The sequence below is a fragment of the Dendropsophus ebraccatus genome, chromosome 3, assembly GCF_027789765.1.
Source record: "Dendropsophus ebraccatus isolate aDenEbr1 chromosome 3, aDenEbr1.pat, whole genome shotgun sequence".
Taxonomy (NCBI): domain Eukaryota; kingdom Metazoa; phylum Chordata; class Amphibia; order Anura; family Hylidae; genus Dendropsophus; species Dendropsophus ebraccatus.
Window position 1 is genome coordinate 188607828 of NC_091456.1, and position 23258 is coordinate 188631085.

The 23258-nt window shown below is 44.4% G+C and overlaps 2 protein-coding genes, 1 long non-coding RNA gene and 1 pseudogene across 3 annotated transcripts in view; 2 read left to right on the forward strand and 2 right to left on the reverse strand.

Moving 5' to 3' along the window:
- The window catches only part of LOC138786892 (uncharacterized), a 35274-nt gene extending 24337 nt beyond the window's left edge, over positions 1–10937 (forward strand). Inside the window, exon 3 of the long non-coding RNA XR_011362246.1 lies at positions 10603–10937. This is a non-coding gene — a long non-coding RNA (uncharacterized lncRNA). The remainder of the gene's footprint in view (positions 1–10602) is intronic.
- The window catches only part of LOC138786597 (zinc finger protein 208-like), a 646972-nt pseudogene that overhangs the window by 476869 nt on the left and 146845 nt on the right, over positions 1–23258 (reverse strand).
- The window catches only part of LOC138786727 (zinc finger protein 271-like), a 256641-nt gene that overhangs the window by 76141 nt on the left and 157242 nt on the right, over positions 1–23258 (reverse strand). The gene's annotated exons all lie outside the window — the stretch shown is intronic.
- LOC138787587 (zinc finger protein 436-like) lies at positions 11343–15185 on the forward strand. The gene is made up of 2 exons (XM_069964933.1): positions 11343–11916; positions 14187–15185. The coding sequence occupies exons 1-2, from the start codon at positions 11343–11345 to the stop codon at positions 14990–14992; spliced, it is 1380 nt and encodes a 459-aa protein (XP_069821034.1). The 3' UTR covers positions 14993–15185.

Sequence of the window (23258 nt, forward strand, 5' to 3'; positions counted from 1 at the left end):
TCCCTTTAAGAGCGACCTGGGTCCCTGTAAGAGCGATCTGGGTCCCTTTAAGAGCGAAATGGGTCCCTTTAAGAGCAAAATATGTCCCTTTAAGAGCGAAATATGTCCCTTTAAGAGCAAAATATGTCCCTTTAAGAGCGAAATATTTCCCTTAAAGAGCAAAATGGGTCCTTTTAAGAGCGACCTGGGTCTCTTTAAGAGCGACCTGGGTCCCTTTAAGAGCGATCTGGGTCCCTTTAAGAGCGAAATATGTCCCTTTAAGAGCAAAATGGGTCCTTTTAAGAGCGACCTGGTCCCTTTAAGAGCGAAATTGGTCCCTTTAAGAGTGAAATTGGTCCATTTAAGAGCGACCTGGGTCCCTTTAAGAGCGAAATATGTCCCTTCAAGAGCGAAATATGTCCCTTTAAGAGCGACCTGGGTCCCTTTAAGAGCGACCTGGGTCCCTTTAAGAGCGACCTGGGTCCCTTTAAGAGCGATCTGGGTCCCTTTAAGAGCAAAATGGGTCCCTTTAAGAGCAAAATATGTCCCTTTAAGAGCGAAATATGTCCCTTTAAGAGCAAAATGGGTCCTTTTAAGAGCGACCTGGGTCTCTTTAAGAGCGACCTGGGTCCCTTTAAGAGCGATCTGGGTCCCTTTAAGAGCGAAATATGTCCCTTTAAGAGCAAAATGGGTGCTTTTAAGAGCGACCTGGTCCCTTTAAGAGCAAAATTGGTCCCTTTAAGAGCGAAATTGGTCCCTTTAAGAGTGAAATTGGTCCATTTAAGAGCGACCTGGGTCCCTTTAAAAGCGAAATATGTCCCTTGAAGAGCGAAATATGTCCCTTGAAGAGCGACCTGGGTCCCTTTAAGAGCGACCTGGGTTCCGTTAAAAATGACCTGGGTCCCTTCAAGAGCGAAGGGACCCACGTCGCTCTTAAAGTGACCCATGTCGCTCTTAAAGGGACGGGAGCCAAGTTGCTCTTAAAGGGATGGGACCCAAGTCGCTCTTAAAGGGACGGCACCCAGGATTAAAGTTAAATGGAAGTCACTGGTAAAGGGGCGCTCTTTTCAAGCACTATGTATTTCCCTGGAAATGCAAATCTAGTATTATATTGTAATCCGTATTTTTCTTCCAGCCATTCTTCTGCGATTAATACGGCCCGAACCGCTTTGCGCACAGACTTGCATTTTGCGCAGACTCAAACTGCGTTTCGAAGCCCTCGGCGGTGTGAGGTGTGCTATCTATTTTTGATTTCGATCGGATTTGTCGTTTTTAAGAAATTTAGGTTTAAAGACCCCTAATTTCCCATAGAAAATAATGGCCCATTAGAAGTAATGGCCACACTCTAAACGCTAACAGCCAATCCCAGCACATATGCAAATAGCTGACATATAGCAGCCAATAGGAACTCTAAGGTCCTGTCAGGCAAAGTCTCACAACATCCACAGTCACATGTCCACTATTGGCCAATAGAAGATGTAATATGTGGAAGGTCCTTAACGATTTTGTCTCACTGACATGAGTAAGATTGTCATGGTAACCGAGCAATGATCTTTACCATTATAAGTAGCAGAGTTCGGGATGGTACCCAAGTCGCTCTTAAAGGGACGGTACCCAAGCCACTCTTAAAGAGACGGTACCCGAGTCGTTCTTAAAGGGACGGTACCGAAGTCACTCTTAAAGGGACGATACCAAAGTAGCTCTTAAAGGGACGTACCCCAGTCGCTCTTAAAGGGACAGTATCCAAGTAACTCTTAAAGGTACTGTACCCAAGTCGATCTTAAAGGGGCATTAAATAAGTCGCTCTTAAAGGGACGGTACCCAATCCACTCTTACAGGGACAATACCCAAACGGCTCTTAAAGGGACGGTACACAAGTCGCTCTTAAAGGGGCATTACATAAGTCGCTCTTAAAGGGGCATTACATAAGTTGATCTTAAAGGGACGTTACCCAAGTTCCTCTTAAAGGGATGGTACCCAAATTGCTCTTAAAGGGACAGTACCCAAGTCGCTTTTAAAGGGACGGTACCCAATTCACTTTTAAAGGGACGGTACCCAATTCACTTTTAAAGGGACGGTACGCAAGTCGCTCTTAAAGGGACAATACCCAAGTCACTCTTTAAGGGGCATTACATGAGTCTCTCTGAAAAGGACTGTACCCAAGCTGCTCTTAAAGGGACGGTACCCAAGCCGCTCTTAAAGCGACGGTACCCAAGCCGCTCTTAAAGGGACGGTACCCAAGCCACTCTTAAAGGGACAGTACCCAAGCTGCTCTTAAAGGGTCAGTACTTAAGCTGGTGTTCAAAGGGTGGTAGCTAAGTGCTTTTAAATGGAGAGTACTTAAGCTGGTCTTAAAGGGACAGTATATAGGTCACTCAAAGCGTTGTCACCAAAGTCCCTCCTTAAGGGACTGTACTTAAAGTCGCTCCTAAAGGGAGGGTATCAAGGGTTAAAGTTTCTCTTAAAGGGAAGTCACTGTTAAAGGTGCGCTCTTTTCAAGCACTATGTATTTCCCTGGAAATGCAAATCTAGTTTTTATTTATATAGCGCCAACAGATTCCGCAGCACTTTAAAATTCTGAGGGTACGTACATAGACATTACAGAGATATACATATAGTTATCCATACAAGAGAAGTGAGGTCCCTGCTCGCATGCATGAGCTTACAGACTATCAGGAGGGGGTGCGAGACAGAATGGCAGAGGGGCAAAGTGCTTCATTGTTCTTATGGTCCGGCCATCATTAAAAATAAGGCAGTGCAGGTAAGGGGGGTGAACCTGTCACCAGCCAATGCCTGCATGCACAGGTCTAAGTGCTTAAATGCTTGGTGTATGTGTGTATGTATGTGTGTATGTGGTGGAGGTGTGTGTGTGTGGTGGAGGTGTTAATGTGTGTGTGTGGGGGGGGGGGAGGTTGAGGGTAGCAGTGAAAATTAGGGAACCTGGTAAGCCTGCTTGAATAGATGAGTTTTGAGGGCACGTTTGAAGCTTTGTGTATTGGAGGTGAATCTGACAGTCTTGGGTAATGGATTACATAGAATTGGTGCAGCTCGGGTGAAGTCCTGGAGACGGGAGTGAGAGGTGCGGATTAAGGTGGATGTTAGTCTTAAGTCGTTAGAGGAGCGTAAGGCACGGGTAGGACGGTAGAGAGAGATGAGGGAGGAGATATAGGGAGGTGCAGCACTGTGGAGAGCCTTGTGGGTGAGCAGGAGGACTTTGTATTGTATTCTGTGCTGTATAGGGAGCCAATGTAGTGACTGGCACAGGGGGGAGGCATCTGTATAGTGACTGGCACAGGGGGGAGGCATCTGTATAGTGACTGGCACAGGGGGGAGGCATCTGTATAGTGACTGGCACAGGGGGGGGCATCAGTATAGTGACTGGCACAGGGGGGGGCATCAGTATAGTGACTGGCACAGGGGGGAGGCATCTGTATAGTGACTGGCACAGGGGGAGGCATCTGTATAGTGACTGGCACGGGGGGGGGCATCAGTATAGTGACTGGCACAGGGGGGAGGCATCTGTATAGTGACTGGCACAGGGAAGAGGCATCTGTATAGTGACTGGCATAGGGGGGAGGCATCTGTATAGTGACTGGCACAGGGGGGAGGCATCTGTATAGTGACTGGCACAGGGGGGAGGCATCTGTATAGTGACTGGCACAGGGTGAGGCATCTGTATAGCGGCTGACACAGGGTGGAGGCATCTGTCTAGTGACTGGCAAAGGGGGGAGGCATCTGTATAGTGACTGGCACAGGGGGGGGCATCTGTATAGTGACTGGACATGGAGATGAGCCTGGCTGCTGCATTGAGAATGGACTGGAGAGAGGAGAGTTTAGAGGAAGGAAGGACCGATTAGTAAGGAATTGCAGTATTCTAGATAGGAATAGATCAGAGCGACAATAAGAGTTTTAGCAGATTCGACAGTAAGGAAGGGACGGATTTTAGAGATGTTTTTTAGATGCAGATTACAGGAACGTGAAAGGGATTGAATATAAGGAGTGAAGGAGAGATCTGAGTCAAACATAACCCCAAGGCAGCGGGCTTGTTGTGTAGGGGTTATGGTCGCACCACAGACAGAAATGGAGATGTCAGGTCGGGGGCGGTTAGCAGAGGGAGGGAAGACAAGCAGCTCAGTCTTAGCAAGGTTTAGTTTTAGGAATAGGGAGGACATAATGTTAGAGACGGCAGACAGTTTCTGGTGTTCTGTAGAAGAGCGGGGGTGATATCAGGGGAGGAGGTATATAGCTGGGTGATATTACGGGAGGAGGTATATAGCTGGGTGATGTCACGGGAGGAGGTATACAGCTGGGTATCATCAGCATAGAGATGGTACTGAAAACCAAACTTACTGATGATTTGTCCGATGGGTAAAGTGAGAAAAGGAGAGGGCCCAGGACTGATCCCTGAGGAACCCCGACTTGTAAGGGGGAGAGAAGATGAGGTGGAGCCAAAAAGTGATACGCTAAAGGAGCGGTCAGAGAGATAGGAGGAAAACCAGGAAAGAGCAGAGTCCTTGAGGCCGATAGAGCGGAGTGTGGGGAGGAGCTGGTGGTCTACAGAGAATGGTCACCTTTAGATTTGGTGGAGAGGAGATCATTAGAGACTTTAGTTAGGGCAGTTTATGTAAAGTGGTGAGGATAGAAACCAGACTGAAGGGGGTCAAGTAGAGAGTTGTCATAGAGGTAGCGGGTTAGGCCCTATTCCACCAAAAGATCTGACGACAGATTATCTGCCAAAGATTTGAAGCCAAACCCAGGAACAGACTATAAACAGAGAACAGGTGATAAAGGAAAGACTGAGATTTCTCCTCTTTTCAAATCCACTCCTGGGTTTGGCTTCAAATCTTTGGCAGATAATCTGTCGTCAGATCTGTTGGTGGAATAGGGCCTTTAGGCGGGAATAGACCAGACGTTCCAAGAGTTTAGAGATAAAAGGGAGATTAGAGACAGGTGGATAGTTGGCTGCACAGGAGGGGTCTAGAGAGGGTTTTTTCAGTAATGGAGTGATGACGGAGTGTTTGAAAGTCGAGGGGAAGATGCCAGAGGAGAGGGAGAGGTTGAAGATTTTAGTAAGGTAGGTAGTGACAACAGGAGAGAGAGACTGGACGAGGTGTGAGGGAATAGGGTCACTAGAGCAGGTGGTGGGGCGAGAGAAGGCGAGGAGTCTGGAGACTTCCTCCTCTGTCACTGGTTCAAAGGCTGAGAGGGATGAGGAGGAACAGTGAGAGGGAATAGGATTAATATTACCTGGGGACTGGGAGATGATCTCCTGGCGGATTGTAGGTCAGTTTGTTTGTAGGTAGGTGGAGTGGAGTTCCAGAGTGAATTATCTCCTTATGTGGAGCGTATGGCTATTAGACCAGTGTGACTGATCCCGCTGATCCCCGGCATTCTTTCTGAGATGGATTACATACACTGGATTTATCAGTCTATCAATGTATGCAATCCATCTCAGACAGAACGCCGGGGATCAGCGGGATCAGTCATACTGGTCTAATAGCTGCTGGTGGGGGGAATTTCATCTCCAGCTTCCAGAGGGATCCGAGTGACCGGAGGAAACAGTGCACCCCCCCCCCCTCCCACAGCCCGCCATGTCCTCTGACCTGGGCATGAGAGCAGGGCCGGCTCCAGCTTTTTGTGGGCCCTTGGGCGACAGAGCCTCGGCGGGCCCCTTTGAGGAGCAAATCATGGAGAGACAGGTGAGGAAAGATTTGCAGCAGAAGAAACATGCGGCTGCTGCATATCTTTCTCCTCCTGTATCTCCTGATCTCTGCAGTAGTCAGGACTCTGGAGGAGTCAGACACAGTGACAAGAATATATATATATATATATATATATATATATATATATATATCATGCTGGTGCTGCTAGTTCTCTAGTATACAGCTCCTTCTGTGTGTGTGTGTGTATATACATACACACACACACACAGAGCAGGAGCTGTATACTAGAGAACTAGCAGCACCAGCATTATATATATATATATATATATATATATATATATATATATATATATATATTTTTTTTTTTTTTTTTTATTTATAATATGAACATGGTGAGACCTCTAGTTCTCCTATATACAGGCCCTATATATATATATATATATATACACACACACACACTGTATATCACTGCAGGGCCTGAATATAGGAGAACTAGAGGTCTCACCATGTTCATATGATAGATAGAAGATAGGGAAATAGATAGATAGATAGATAGATAGATAGGAGATAGATAGATAGATAGATAGGAGATAGATAGATAGATAGATAGATAGATAGATAGATAGGAGATAGGGAAATAGATAGATAGATAGATAGGAGATAGATAGATAGATACAGATATCTAGTTGTTTTGTGTATAGAGGTCCTGCTGTAATATATATATATATATATATATATATATATATAGATATATATATATATCCTGCTGTAATAGATATATATATATTACAGCAGGACCTTTATACACAAAACAAGTAGAAGAACCAGCACATACAGGACACTTAGTTTGCAGAGCCTACCTGCTGCCCTCTATCAGGTCATGTGTCCGATCACATGACCCGTGACATCTTCAAAGGTCCTTCAGACTCAAAGGTCCTCTTTCCTACTCGGCTGTAGGGAAGATTTGTGATGGAAGACAGGTGCTCGGGGGCCCCAGTATGTATCGGCGTGGCCCCTAACTGTCACATGCGGCCTCTAGGGGCCCAGTCCTCTTTGTTACTACACTTTTTTTTCTTTTTTACTAACAAAAAAAATGTAGTAACAAACGGGAGTGGGCCCCTAGAGGAGCTGTGGGCCCCGGCATTTGCCCTACTTAGCCGGGTGCTGACGCCGGCCCTGCATGAGAGGCTAATAGAGCGGCACTCAGAAGTCCTAGACTGTGAGATCCCTGGCAAAATAGTGATGCCTTATGTCTACAGGTCTACAGTACCGCTGGGCTAATTTATTTGTTTAGCTAATGATGATGGATGTAGTAGTAGAAGTATAGTGGATGAGGAGTGTAGTAATAGAGGTATAGTAGATATATGCCGCCAGGTACTCACTGTTAATGACGGACCGCCGCAATTGCGCCGCAAAAATAAAATTACGCACCAACTACCGTAAGGCCGGCCCTGTACAGCTCTAGGCTGGGTTCACACTATGTATATTTCAGTCAGTATTGTGGTCCTCATATTGCAACCAAAACCAGGAGTGGATTAAAAACACAGAAGGGATCTGTTCACACAATGGTGAAATTGAGTGGATGGCCGCCATATAACAGTAAATAACGGCCATTATTTCAATATAACAGCCGTTGTTCTAAAATAACAGCAAATATTTGCCATTAAATGGCGGCCATCCACTCAATTACATCATTGTGTGAACAGATCCTTTCTGTGTTTTTAATCCACTCCTGGTTTTGGTTGCAATATGAGGACCACAATACTGACTGAAATATATGTAGTGTGAACCCAGCCCTACTGTGTACACATACAGCTCAGCTACATGTACATTACACAGATACAGCTCAGCTACATGTACATTACACAGATACAGCTCAGCTACATGTACATTACACATATAAAGCTCAGCTACATGTACATTACACATATACAGCTCAGCTACATGTAATTACACACATACAGCTCAGCTACATGTACATTACACATATACAGCTCTACTGTGTACACATACAGCTCAGCTACATGTACATTACACACATACAGCTCAGCTACATGTACATTATATATACAGCTCAGCTACATGTACATTACACACATACAGCTCAGCTACATGTACATTATATATACAGCTCAGCTACATGTACATTACATATATACAGCTCAGCTACATGTACATTACACACATACAGTTAAGCTACATGTACATTACACACATACAGCTCAGCTACATGTACATTACACACATATACAGCTCAGCTACATGTACATTACACACATACAGCTCAGCTACATGTACATTACACACATACAGCTCAGCTACATGTACATTACACACATACAGCTCAGCTACATGTACATTATATATACAGCTCAGCTACATGTACATTACACACATATACAGCTCAGCTACATGTACATTACACACATACAGCTCAGCTACATGTACATTACACACATATACAGCTCAGCTACATGTACATTACACACATACAGCTCAGCTACATGTACATTACACATATACAGCTCAGCTACATGTACATTACACACACATACAGCTCAGCTACATGTACATTACACATATACAGCTCAGCTACATGTACATTACACACATATACAGATCAGCTACATGTACATTACACATATACAGCTCAGCTACATGTAATTACACACATACAGCTCAGCTACATGTACATTACACACATACAGCTCAGCTACATGTACATTATATATACAGCTCAGCTACATGTACATTACACACATACAGCTCAGCTACATGTACATTATATATACAGCTCAGCTACATGTACATTACACACATACAGTTAAGCTACATGTACATTACACACATACAGCTCAGCTACATGTACATTACACACATATACAGCTCAGCTACATGTACATTACACACATACAGCTCAGCTACATGTACATTACACACATACAGCTCAGCTACATGTACATTATATATACAGCTCAGCTACATGTACATTACACACATATACAGCTCAGCTACATGTACATTACACACATACAGCTCAGCTACATGTACATTACACATATACAGCTCAGCTACATGTACATTACACACACATACAGCTCAGCTACATGTACATTACACATATACAGCTCAGCTACATGTACATTACACACATATACAGCTCAGCTACATGTACATTACACATATACAGCTCAGCTACATGTACATTACACACATATACAGATCAGCTACATGTACATTACACACATACAGCTCAGCTACATGTACATTACACATATAAAGCTCAGCTACATGTACATTACACATATATACAGCTCAGCTACATGTACATTACACACATACAGCTCAGCTACATGTACATTACACATATAAAGCTCAGCTACATGTACATTACACATATACAGCTCAGCTACATGTACATTACACATATACAGCTCAGCTACATGTACATTACACACATACAGCTCAGCTACATGTACATTACACATATACAGCTCAGCTACATGTACATTACACACATACAGCTCAGCTACATGTACATTACACACATACAGCTCAGCTACATGTACATTACACACATACAGCTCAGCTACATGTACATTACACACATACAGCTCAGCTACATGTACATTACACATATACAGCTCAGCTACATGTACATTACACACAGGGCTCTGCTGCAGGCATATATAACACACACATACACAGCTCTGCTCCACACACATCACACACAGACAGCTCTGCTGCATACACGTCACTTCAACTAATCCAGCACAGCAGAGTCCTGCATACACTGAGCAGCAGCCCCTGATCATGTGACTCCTCCTCCTCAATGTGACTGATCACATGACTGTGACATCATGACAGGTCCTGTACGCACCCTCACCTCTCTGCCCCGCCCCTTGCCTCCTGAGCGCCAATCACTGGAGAGGAGGAGGGGCCAGACACAAGGTACATATGAATAATTTTCCTGCCCCTCCCCCTCCTCCTGCTAGTGTGCTCTGCTGCTGCTGCTGCCTCCTGGGATCTGCCCACTGGCTGCCAGACAGGTAGGAGATATAAGCTCCTATTATAGGGGGCGACATAGAGGAGCTGTCAGCGCTTGTTTGCTCCTCATTCCCCATTTGTTGCCGATGCTATTACATGGTAAGTGCAGGGAGGCCGCGGATGGGCAAGTTTGTTGTTTTCTGGACAGGTTGTACTTTTTCTTCCCATTCTTTATTATACATTGTATCCTCTACTTTCTATTCATCTCCAGGATCCTCTGCTGATATCTTCTATATAAGAGACCGACCCATCAACCATGGAGAGAGACAGAGACAAGATGGCCGAGAGGATAATAACCCTCACCCTACACATACTCTTCCTGCTTACTGGGGAGGTGAGGGATTCTGGGAGTGATGTCATCATGACATCATTCTTATCTATGGAATAACAGATGGATAGGACTGGAGAGGTGAGGGATTCTGGGAGTGATGTCATCATGACATCACTCTTATCTATGGAATAACAGATGGATAGGACTGGAGAGGTGAGGGATTCTGGGAGTGATGTCATCATGACATCATTCTTATCTATGGAATAACAGATGGATAGGACTGGAGAGGTGAGGGATTCTGGGAGTGATGTCATCATGACATCATTCTTATCTATGGAATAACAGATGGATAGGACTGGAGAGGTGAGGGATTCTGGGAGTGATGTCATCATGACATCATTCTTATCTATGGAATAACAGATGGATAGGACGGGAGAGGTGAGGGATTCTGGGAGTGATGTCATCATGACATCATTCTTATCTATGGAATAACAGATGGATAGGACTGGAGAGGTGAGGGATTCTGGGAGTGATGTCATCATGACATCATTCTTATCTATGGAATAACAGATGGATAGGACTGGAGAGGTGAGGGATTCTGGGAATGGATGGAGTGATAGTAATGTGTCTCTCCATACACAGGATTACACAGTAGTGAAGAAGTCCTCTAGTGGGCGCTGTGGGGCCCCTGGGTGTGAAGGATGGGGAAGAACCCTGAGCCCAATCCCGGGGCCCCTGATACATGAGGAAATGGAGGAAGAAAAGATCCTAGAAGTCACCAACAAGATGGTGGAGCTGCTGAGTGGAGAGGTGAGACTGTGGCTGCTGGGAATGCTGGGACATTATACAGTAAGACCACTGGAGGGGTGGGGGGGATGACTGTGTGATCATTGTGTGTGTCAGGTTCCTATAAGGTGTCAGGACGTGGCGGTCTATTTCTCCATGGAGGAGTGGGAGTATGTAGAAGGACACAAGGATCAGTACAAGGATGTGATGCTGGAGGATCAGCAGCCCCTCCCATCAGCAGGTAATAGACAGGACTATATACACACCTCCTCTCTGTATTATCTGGATGGAAAGAATGAATTCAGTCTCTGTATGTGTTCCCTCCAGTCAGATCCAGTAAGAGAACAGCACCAGAGAGATGTCCCCGTCCTCTTCTTCCTCAGGATCAGGATCAGGTAGATGGAGATGTTCCCTATGATCTGTACATCCCACCTGACTTCTCCTCCTGTCTGATGACTTTTACAATATTTCTCTCACATCTTATGAATCAGGGGGAAGATGGGAACAATATTAATGCTCCACAGACAGATGTGAGCAGTGATGAGCAGTATAAGGAGGACATCACTACAGGAAAAGATCTGTACCATAATATTGCTATGCACAAGATAGTAAAAGAAGAAGAGACAGACTTCAGTGAGGATAAACAGTATAAGGAGCACAACACAACATGGAAAGATATGAACTATATTATTACTACAGATATGATGGTAAAAGAAGAGACAGATGACAACAGTGATGAGCAGTATAAGGAGAATATTACTACAGGGAAGGATCTGAATTATATTAATGCGACAGACAAGATAAAAGAAGAAGAGGCGACAGATGACAGCAGTGATGAGCAGTATAAGGAGGACATCACTACAGGAAAAGATCTGTACCATAATATTGCTATGCACAAGATAGTAAAAGAAGAAGAGACAGACTTCAGTGAGGATAAACAGTATAAGGAGCACAACACAACATGGAAAGATATGAACTATATTATTACTACAGATATGATGGTAAAAGAAGAGACAGATGACAACAGTGATGAGCAGTATAAGGAGAATATTACTACAGGGAAGGATCTGAATTATATTAATGCGACAGACAAGATAAAAGAAGAAGAGGCGACAGATGACAGCAGTGATGAGCAGTATAAGGAGGACATCACTACAGGTAACCGCCCAGGTGAGTAGTGACCACTAAATGCAGAGAACAGTCACACATTCTCCTCAGTCACCGGCTGTAACTATTCTGTGTGGAATATTATAAGTTCTGTGTCCTGTCAGTTTTCCAGCTATATAATCATTCAGCCTAAATTCTAATATACAGCACAGTCCCAGCGGACAATATATCACTATCAGTCTCCTGCTGCTGCATCTATAGTGACTGTCCTCATCTTACAGCGTACCTGTTGTGAAATTTTTTTAATGCAATCAACAAGGGATGTCATGTTAAGATGTTATGTATTATACTGGCTTTAGTTTTTTTTTTTTTTCATTATATGGTTAAATCAAAGTTATTCATACAACTGAACTGTGCTTCATGTTCCCTTGGTGCTGATATTTGTTTTGTTTTTTTAATAAAAGAGACCAAACACAGAAAGTCCCAGCGCTCACAGACATGGCTCGGTAATGACTGACAGTAATGCTCAGCGAGAACTAAAATGCTCTAGTGCTTGTTACTAGAGTTGAGAATTTCACAATGCCCGAGTATATGACCCCTCATGACTTTTGACTAGAGATGAGGCGACGCGCTTATCAAGCGAAGCGAATCACTCAGTTTGATCGGCGCTCTGCTGATCATGCCGCCGAGCTTCGCGCGTTGCTCCGCTCCGTGCCACTCCTCCCAGGATGTGGGAAAACTTCTCCCAGTTTTCCAGGAATGGATCCAGCTTTTTCCTGGCACCCGGAGTGGTGCGGCAGGGAGCGGAGCAGTGCAGGAAGCCCTGTGGCTTGATAAGCGGAGCGCTGATCAGACAAAGCTTCGCTTGATGAGCGCTTCGTCTCATCTCTACTTTTGACCATTATACTTAGTGTAGATGCTGGAAAGGCCTCCGACAAGACCTCATGGCCCTTTATTTAGACGGTTTGGTCCTATATTCTCCCAATATATTATAGCTTATACACAAACTGACCGCAACTCCAGATTAACAGACGTAATACTTTCCCCTTCGACATCTTCACAGGAACAGCACAAGGTTGCCCCCTCTCCCCCTTCTCTCTAATCGCTCTCTCAGTCTCTTACTATACCACATACCCCCTGTAACACCCTCCGCACAGTCACCACCATACTCTGTGATATTACCATGACTGCATTAGCAGAGGATGTACTTCTTATCATCAGGAACCTTCTCTCTACTCTCTCCCCTTTGTTGGGCGACCTCCAGGCTTTAGGTAAGCCTTCAGGTTATACCATATACCTATGTCTTCCTGTTCCTCTGGTGTTCCTCCACAATCACATATCTGGAAGAATGGCAGAACAAGTATCCTGTTCTTCTTTAACAACCCACATGCATAGCTCCCAACTGTCCTGGATCGGCACCTAGTGTCCTGCATTATACTGGGGGAAAAATGAAAAATAAAAAAAAGAAACTCACCTGTCAGTTGGTGCCAGCAGCTCCTGTCATCCTCCAGCACAGGCAGCAGGGTGTAGAGTTGCTACCTGTGGCAGGTGTCCCTGCACCTTCTATATTTCGCGATAGAGGCTGCAGGACACATACGGCGCAGTCAGTGTCTCTGTACCCTGCTGGTGGATGATGGGAGTGCACGCTCTGCAGGGAGAGGAGCTGCTGGGACCAGCTGACAGGTGAGTTACTGTTTTTTCTTTTTCTTTTTCCCCCAGTATAATGCAGGACACTAGGTGCCGTTCCAGGACAGTTGGGAGCTATGCATGTGGGTTGTTATATGCATGTTTGTACATGTGTATATATATATATATATATATACACACTGTGCCCTCAGAGTAGTGGTAAATACTTACATCTCATATTTCATGTTCCTGGATCTGGAAGTCGCTGTGATGTCCATTGTTCAGGGAGGGTCATCCAGAGAGCTGTGTGGAAGGTTCTGAGCACTTACCAAGGACATATGTAGCCAGAGGCTGGCCAGGTCGGGGACATCACTGCACCACGTGACTTATGCAGAAAATGAGAGAAAAGGCTGTGATCTGCCCCCAGTAACGCCATGTTGGTTGGGGTCCAGCAGGTTATCGGTATGTAGGGGGTGAATAGTCCTGTTATTTATTTGAGAAGAGTTTCCATTACTTTTCCTACTAAGGACGTCATCTCCCCGGCCTCCAGCTTCTAGATTCTTCTCCCTGACACTTCCTGTGGATGGGAACAGATCTGATCATTCTTATTATGTTACATAAAAAAAGAGTAACTTTCCATATCTGCAATATGTTTAAGCTTCTATTACTGGGAAATAAGAGAAATGGTGTTTTCTCCTTTGCAGATGATTCTACCAGGAGCTCAGGGGGACATCAGATCTCCTCAGAGGATCATATCACACAAGATACATATGAGGAGCCGTCCACTATCCCAGATACACCCTCAGCCCCTCACAGCAAAGATCTCTCATCTCATCCTGTTATACAAGTCCCATCTTCTGCTCCATCACAGCAAGCTGACATTTACAGAGAAGACGATGAACATCAAAGAGAAAATACAGGAAAGCCTCAGTTTTCAGATTTACAACGTGAAAAAAGCATTTTTCGCAAAAAATATCTTACACGGGAGAAGGCATTTTCATGTTCTGAATGTGGGAAACGTTTTAGTGAGAAATCACATCTTCTCAGGCATCAGAGAACTCACACAGGGGAGAAGCCATTTTCGTGTTCAGAATGTGGGAAATGTTTTAGGGAGAAATCACATCTTGTTATGCATCAGAGAACTCACACAGGGGAGAAGCCATTTTCATGTTCAGCATGTGCGAAATGTTTTGGTAAGAAATCACATCTTGCTAGGCATCAGAGAACTCACATAGGGGTGAAGCCATTTTCATGTTCGGAATGTGAGAAATGTTTTCTCCAAAAATCAGATCTTGTTTCGCATCAGAGAACTCACACAGGGGTGAAGCCATTTTCTTGTTCGGAATGTGGGAGATGTTTTCATCGAAAATCAGACCTTGTTAGGCATCTGAGAACTCACACAAGGGAGAAGCCATTTTTATGTTCGGAATGTGGGAAATGTTTTGTTCAGAAATCAAGTCTTCTTCACCATAAAAACATTCACACAGAGGTGCGGAGTGAGCTGGCCATTTGAACGGACGTGTGAGAGCACCATCCGTGCAGCTTTGCATCTGGGCTAAAATTCCACATCCCGGCACCTATATAGTGTGATTTCAACCCACGTTGGACGTGTCTAAAGACTTTATGCCACTACGACTCACTGGGTGATATGCTTGAATTTTTCTATTATGAACATGTATATGTTGAAGATAAAAAAGGATACTTTATGGTGTGTGTTCTCTGTTGGATTTTTTGAAGTGTGAGGCAGGAGCTCCAAACCTGGGGACCTTTCCTCACTCAGGGAGCCGCCCGCATCTGTCATCCTCAGAGCCAGACCAGGGACTGGTACACGGAAAATATTTACAAAAATCCTGGCTACTCGCCTTGGTGGACAGTGGACCCGGCATGCTTTGTGACAGGTCGGCAGAGAGCGGACAACACGAGAAGGGTGATTGACTGCATCTATTATATCTATCTCCAATGGGACTGGGCCTTGGCTTTTGGCTATCTTCCTTGGTGGACAGTGGACTACATGAGAAGGGTGATATTAGGCTATATTAGATGCAGTCAATCTCCAATCGGACTGGGTTTTGAGCTTAGATGCAGAAAAGGCGTTTGATCTCCTAGGGTGGCCTTTTTTATTTGAAACACTTCGATCCATTTGGCTTTTCATGCTCCTTTTTATGGCCGTAAGGGGTCTATATTTCCATCCAACTTAATCTATTAAACTGTCACCATCACTTGGGAGTGTTTTAGCTCTCTAATGGGGCCCATCAGGGATGCTCCCTTTCCCCATTGTTTGTTTTGTGTATTGAGCCCTTGGGGGTGGCCATTACAAACAACGCTGATATCCGAGGTGTCAGCATCATGGGGAAAGAATACAAACTGATGCTATTTGCTCACAACGTTCTCCTCGCTCTAACTAACCTCTTAATGACCCTCCTAATATTACGCAACTCATTGAATGAATTTGGAGTGCTGTCGGGGTATAAAGTCAGTAAAGCTAAAACGGAGGTCATGCCTCTGAATTTGTCGGATGAGGAGTTTTGACAGCTAAGTGCCAACTTTAACTTTCGGTGGTCCTCTGTCTCCATACGGTATTTAGGCATACACTTAACACCAACTTATACTTCTTTATAGCTATCCAAAACTTTTTAGGGACATTAAAGCCCTTTTAGTGAAATGGACAAAGCACTACATCTCCCTTCTAGGTCGAGTGGCAGCGGTCAAGATGACTAATGTCCTGAAACTACTCTATCACTTTGCAAAATCAGGGCAACATAAGATCCCTATGTCTGTTGTGATTGCTAGCAAACACCAGGGAGGCCTGGCCACCCCTAACATTATACATTATTATTGGGCTGTCTGTCAGGATCAGCGGGCGTGAGCCCATTGTGTCACGTGCCCGTCTATCCCTAAGGGCATTGTCTAAGCGTATCCTCTCTTCTTCACAAGATACTCCTGATGGTGGAGATAGACTTTCCCAGAGGATATGCCAGGTCGCTACCTCCTGAGATAGATATTAGGAGCGTGTAAAAATCAATACATGTTGATTCCTACACAATAAGTCATGTGTCATTGTCAAGACATCAAGAATTGTCATATACTTCAACACTAACAACCTATGTGTAAATACAGTAGGGCCACACATCAATAAAATTGGATGTCTGTCACAATATGCAGAGGGCTAATATGTCCCAAGGGTTGAAAACAGCAACAGCAAGGAATTGGAGTACCCAGTCACATGATGAGATGAACTAAGGGAACTATCCAAAAATGTATACAATTACCAGTATAAATGACTAATGCTGAGCATTGGAGCGATACTTGTCATTCATTCTCTGCTGGAATTCAAGGGTCTGAGACCCTCGAATACGAGCAGAGAATGAACGATAGGTATCGCTCCACTGCTCAGCATTAGTCATTTATACTGGTAATTCTGTATATTTTTAGATGGTTCCCTTTTTATTTTATTGATGTGTGGCTCTACTGTATTTGCACATAGGTTGTTGGTGTTGCAGTATATGACAGTTTTTGATGTCTTAACAATGACATATTGGGGGAGATTTATGAAAGGGTGTAAATATACACCTGGAGTAAACAGCCCACAGCAACCAATCACAGCTCCTCTTATATTTTACCAGAGCTGAAAGCTGAGCTGTGATTGGTTGCTGTGGGCAGTTTACACCAGGTGTATATTTACACCCTTTCATAAATCTCCCCCATTGTGTATGAATCAACATGTGGTGATTTTTACACACTCCTAATAACGTTATCTGTATGCCACTAGGCCCTCCTGTGTAGCAAGCTCAGGGCATCTAAGTGAGACAGACAGACCCCCTATCTATAAGGTCTTGGATAGGAGCAATAGGGGTAGGATCCAGTGCAGGGCTGCCCTTATCAGGATGATAACCCTGCCTAGGTTACACGAGGGTAGGTCTCCAGTATAAGGGTGCAGTCAGACACGTCCATGCATTGGTCTTGCACCTACCCGGCCAGACGTCTCCCCCATATCCTATATCCCACGGGTCTAGGCATAAGGACCCCCATCTGTTGTGTCCTTCAAGCCTTGGTAATTTTTTTTAGCGCAGCAAATATTGTGTTATGTTTGTTTTGGTGATGGTGATTATTCTCATGGTTTAAAGTGCATTTGGTCTTGTCTTATTGGGTAGACAATTTAGATTTTTAATAAAAATTAAGTTTTAGTTGCAGTGATTTATATTCTTGGATAGAGGAAAAGGATTATCTACGAGGCAATGTACTCACTGCACTTACTGACAGCAGCTCCCTGTGTACCCCATAGAGCTATAATCAGGCTCCCCTCCCCCAGGCTGTGCCGTCCTGCTCTGTGGTGATTCTGTCCATAAGATGGCCACGCCCATGCCCCTCCCGCAGTGTCCTCCATAAGTATATACAGGCTCTAATGGGCCAAAAATAACACATTTTGGACACTACAAGAGACATAGGGGGAGATTTATCAAACATGGTGTAAAGTGAAACAGGCTCAGTTGCCCCTAGCAACCAACCAGATTCCACCTTTCATTTTCCAAAGAGTCTGCGAAGAATGAAAGGTGGAATCTGATTGGTTGCTAGGGGCAACTGAGCCTGTTTCACTGTACACCATGTTTGATAAATCTCCCCTATAGAAGATGGATGTAATAGAGAGGAGCAGCTGGAGGGGAAAGAGGATAGAAGTGAGAAGTGTTGTGTGCAGGAGATGGTGTCATACTACCTGCTGGACCTTTATTCCATTCATCATATCGAAACAGCGAATAAAAACATAAGGGAAAATTTTTTTATCAACATAATAAACCAATATGAACAGAGTGATGGCCTCATGTCCTTAACCCCTTCGGGACCAGGCTAATTTTCGTTTTTTCCTCCTTGTGCTTAAAAGGCCATAGCACTTGCATTTTTCCACCTACAGACCCACATGAGCCCTTATTTTTTGCGTCACTAATTGTACTTTGCAATGACAGGCTGAATATTTGCATTTGGTACACTACGAAACCCGAAAAAAATTCAAAGTGTGGTGAAATTGAAAAAAAAAAAACGCATTTCTTTTATTTGGGGGCAATGTGTTTTTACGCCATTCGCTCTGGGGTAAAACTGACTTGTTATGCATGTTCCTCAAGTGGTTACGATTAAAACGATATATAACATGTATAACTTATATTGTATCTGATGGCCTGTTAAAAATTCAAACCATTGTTAACAAATATACGTTCCTTAAAATCGCTCCATTCCCAGGCTTATAGCGCTTTTATCCTTTGGTCTATGGGGCTGTGCGAGGTGTCATTTTTTGCGCCATGATGTTTACGTTCTATCGATACCTTGATTGCGCATATACGACTTTTCGATCGCTTTTTATTAATTTTTTTCTGGATTTGATGCGACCAAAAATGCGCAATTTTGCACTTTGGGATATTTTTGCGTTCACACCATTTACCGTGCGAGATCAGGAATGTGATTAATTAATAGTTCGGGCGATTACGCACACGGCGATAGCAAACATGTTTATTTATTTATTTGTTTACTTTTATTTATAACCTGGGAAAAGGGGGGTGATTCTGACTTTTATTAGGGGAGGGGGATTTTTACTAATAACAATACTTTTTTTTTTTTCTTTTTAAACATATACTAGAAGCCCCCCTGGGGGACTTCTAGTATATATAATTTGATCTGTATATATAATTTGATAATTTTGTATAGATATACAGCAAAGATCAATGAGATCGGCACTTGTTTGCTTTCGGCTGCTGCAGCCGATAACAAACGAGAGCCGGGGACGGCGCCATCTTGGACGAGTCCCCGGCCGGCATCAGACAGGGAGATCGTTGTCCGAGACGTTGTCCCGAAGGAGCGATCTCCCCCACAACACCAGGAAAGTGCTGCGTCCGGTAATCGGATGCAGCTGTCATGTTTGACAGCTGCATCTGATTACTGTATTAGCGGGCACGGCGATCGGTCCGTGCCCACTAATACCAGCGGTCCCGGGCTACTAGCGGCACCCGGGACCGCCGCTGTTCAGAGCGGGGTCGCCGCGCGGCCCCGATCTGAACGCCCGCACCCGCGCGAGGACGTACAGTTACGTCCTCGTGCGGGAAAGGGTTAAAGGAGAACTCCGGATAAGAAAAACTTGTTTTCTATTAAAAGTACATTAAAAGGTATATAGATGTGTCTATACAATCTATTACCGTATCTGTACGGTTCTGCCACACTGGTAGCTGATAGAAATCCAGGAAGTGAAGAAAAATGGCCTGTGTGCCAATCCACATTGTCTCCTTCTCCGGCTGCTCTCCCACCTTAGGAGACAAATATACCATGCCTCTGTCTCACAATGTGTGTGTTCGCTGAAGACAGGCTGATGATGCAGACAGGAGGCTTGGCTGGATCCGCCAATCCCCTGAGTGATTCACCATCTCTGTTGGCCAGAAGCAGGTGCAGCACTAATTTTACTGATTGTGATGGGTGGAGGACTGATGATCAGCTGAGGGAAAGCATTGCATTCTGGGAACTGATCAACCAGGAAGGCCAGAAACACAAAACAGAACAAAACTCCCCCAAACAAATGGATTTTTGGTAGTTTCAAAACTGGGACACACAGGTAAGTAATGCTATATGCTTCTGCAGAAGTTTCATTTTTTTAACCTCTACCTGGAGTTCCTCTTTAATGGTAAAATATCTTATATTCTCTGTTGAAGCTCCAAGTGTGTATCCAGAAGAACTCTAATGCTATTAATCCTTGTATCCTGTTACCCCCACTGCGTGGCATGGGGATATAGTCCAGGGCCTGGAACTGTACATGTACCCAACATGAGGTGAATGAAGGTGTAACTGGCCGATAGTGACTGTGAGACTTTCCTACCTTCATATCAAGAATGTGGAGCAGACCGGACCAGCACCAGCTCAGCTTCAGAGACTGCCAGGATAACACTTAACCATCCAATACCCTTAGTCCCTTGCTATAACCCATAATAAAACACGGACAGAATAACTTTTTGTTGGGTGGTATAAGGCCACAGCTTTATCTCTATTGTCATAACCTTTTCCTTTGAACCATTTAGAATTGCCAGAAAATGGAGGTCTCCACGCAGGGTATTCCAGCCTCCGCTCCTGGCGGGCACTACCACCTTCACAGCCTCGTGGCTTAGGTTCTCATAACCGCCTACTTCTGTGACTTAACTTCAGAATCTAGTGACAGAAAACATGTGTTAGAATTCCAACCATAACTATGGTGGGAGGGAGGGACGTCCTCGCTTGTCTGAACCGAAAGAAGAAGCTCACTGACAGGAAGGGGCTAAAACGAGTAGCAGCCTCTGCTGATTGAACCGGTACTTACATACACCCCCTAACAACCAATCCTCCAATATAACTGAGGCACGGGACTGTTAACTCCTTACTACCAGAACCAATTAACCCCTGGCAGTCCCTGTACACCTCACTTAAGCAGATCGCTGTCCACCAAGACTCATATAGTACAAGTTGGTTTATTCTACTTGGATACAGCAATAATGGATGATACAACACTGTAGTTACTAATGCTGTTACTGAGGTTATTGCTGGTCAGAAATGGATGCCTACATAAGGCCAAGACCAATGTGTTCCTTCTCTCACAGTAAGGACCAAACTACCTCAGAGCAGGTAACTAGGAGACGCTTTGCGGGGTTAGCGGTCGCTGACAGACACAGTGTGGAGTTAGTGTAGGGACCCATGTGAACCAGGAGACCTGCACGTTGGTACATGGGGCAGTATGGTTTGATCAAATTATATACCAACATCCTGGCGTTGGTTTTAAAATTTAGCCTAGCAGCATTAGTATCAGCCATGGGTGTGATGTGCAGCAGCTCCTCTCTCTCCATGTCGTACTGTAGTTACTCATGCTGTTACTGAGGTTATTGCTGGTCAGAAATGGAGGCCTACATAAGGCAAAGACCAGGTGTGTTCCCTGTCTCACAGTGAGGACCAAACTACCTCAGAGCAGGTAACTAGGAGACAGAGCTGCCAGAACACGCCCAGTTTGAAAAAACTTAATTGAAAGGAGCAAGAGCGAGCACATACAATCTCTGGCCAGCAGATGGCAGCACAGGAAACAATGCATAGAATAGACAATACAAATTAATTCAGAGCTCATGCAACAATATGAACAGCTGAAAAACTGTATATATATATAAAAGAGAAAACAGAAAAATGGATTCCGGCTACAGATAGTGCTTCAGTACGTCATCTCAGTGTGGGGAGCTGCTGGAGGGGATGCCTGGATGACCTTTGGAACGTCCAGGTGACCCATAGAAGATAGCGGATACACAGTGTGGCGGCCATCAGACATGTTGAAAAACAAACATCAGCCGACACTGCATGTTGGCTGCTCGTTGCCTTTTAACACTACGTATTACACCAACTCTCCTACAGTACTAGGAGACCTCAGAGTATAAAATATATCACATATACAGCTCTACTGTGTACACATACAGCTCAGCTACATGTACATTACACACATACAGCTCAGCTACATGAACATTACACATATACAGCTCTACTGTGCACACATACAGCTCAGCTACATGTACATTACACACATACAGCTCAGCTACATGTACATTACACACATACAGCTCAGCTGCATGTACATTACACACATACAGCTCAGCTGCATGTACATTACACACATACAGCTCAGCTACATGTACATTACACATATACAGCTCTACTGTGTACACATACAGCTCAGCTACATGTACATTACACACATACAGCTCAGCTACATGTACATTACACACATACAGCTCAGCTACATGTACATTACATATATACAGCTCAGCTACATGTACATTATACATATACAGCTCAGCTACATGTACATTACACATATACAGCTCTACTGTGTACACATACAGCTCAGCTACATGTACATTACACACATACAGCTCAGCTACATGTACATTACACACATACAGCTCAGCTACATGTACATTACATATATACAGCTCAGCTACATGTACATTATACATATACAGCTCAGCTACATGTACATTACACATATACAGCCCAGCTACATGTACATTACACACATACAGCTCAGCTACATGTACATTACACACATATACAGCTCAGCTACATGTACATTACACACATACAGCTCACCTACATGTACATTACACATATACAGCTCAGCTACATGTACGTTACAGACATACAGCTCAGCTACATGTGCATTACACACATATACAGCTCAGCCACATGTACATTACACATATACAGCTCAGCTACATGTGCATTACACACATACAGCTCAGCTACATGTACATTACACACATACAGCTCAGCTACATGTGCATTACACACATATACAGCTCAGCTACATGTACATTACACACACATACAGCTCAGCTACATGTACATTACACATATACAGCTCAGCTACATGTACATTACACACAGACAGCTCAGCTACATGTACATTACACACATACAGCTCAGCTACATGTACATTACACACATACAGCTCAGCTACATGTACATTACACACACAGCTCTGCTCCACACACATCACACACAGACAGCTCTGCTGCATACACATCACTTCAGCTCATCCAGCACAGCAGAGTCCTGCATACACTGAGCAGCAGCCCCTGATCATGTGACTCCTCCTCCTCCATGTGACTGATCACATGACTGTGACATCATGGCAGGTCCTGTAAGACAGGGTGAGTGCCCTCATCTCTCTGCCCCGCCCCTTGCCTCTTTAGCACCAATCACTGGAGAGGAGGAGGGGCCAGACACAAGGTACATGTGGAAAT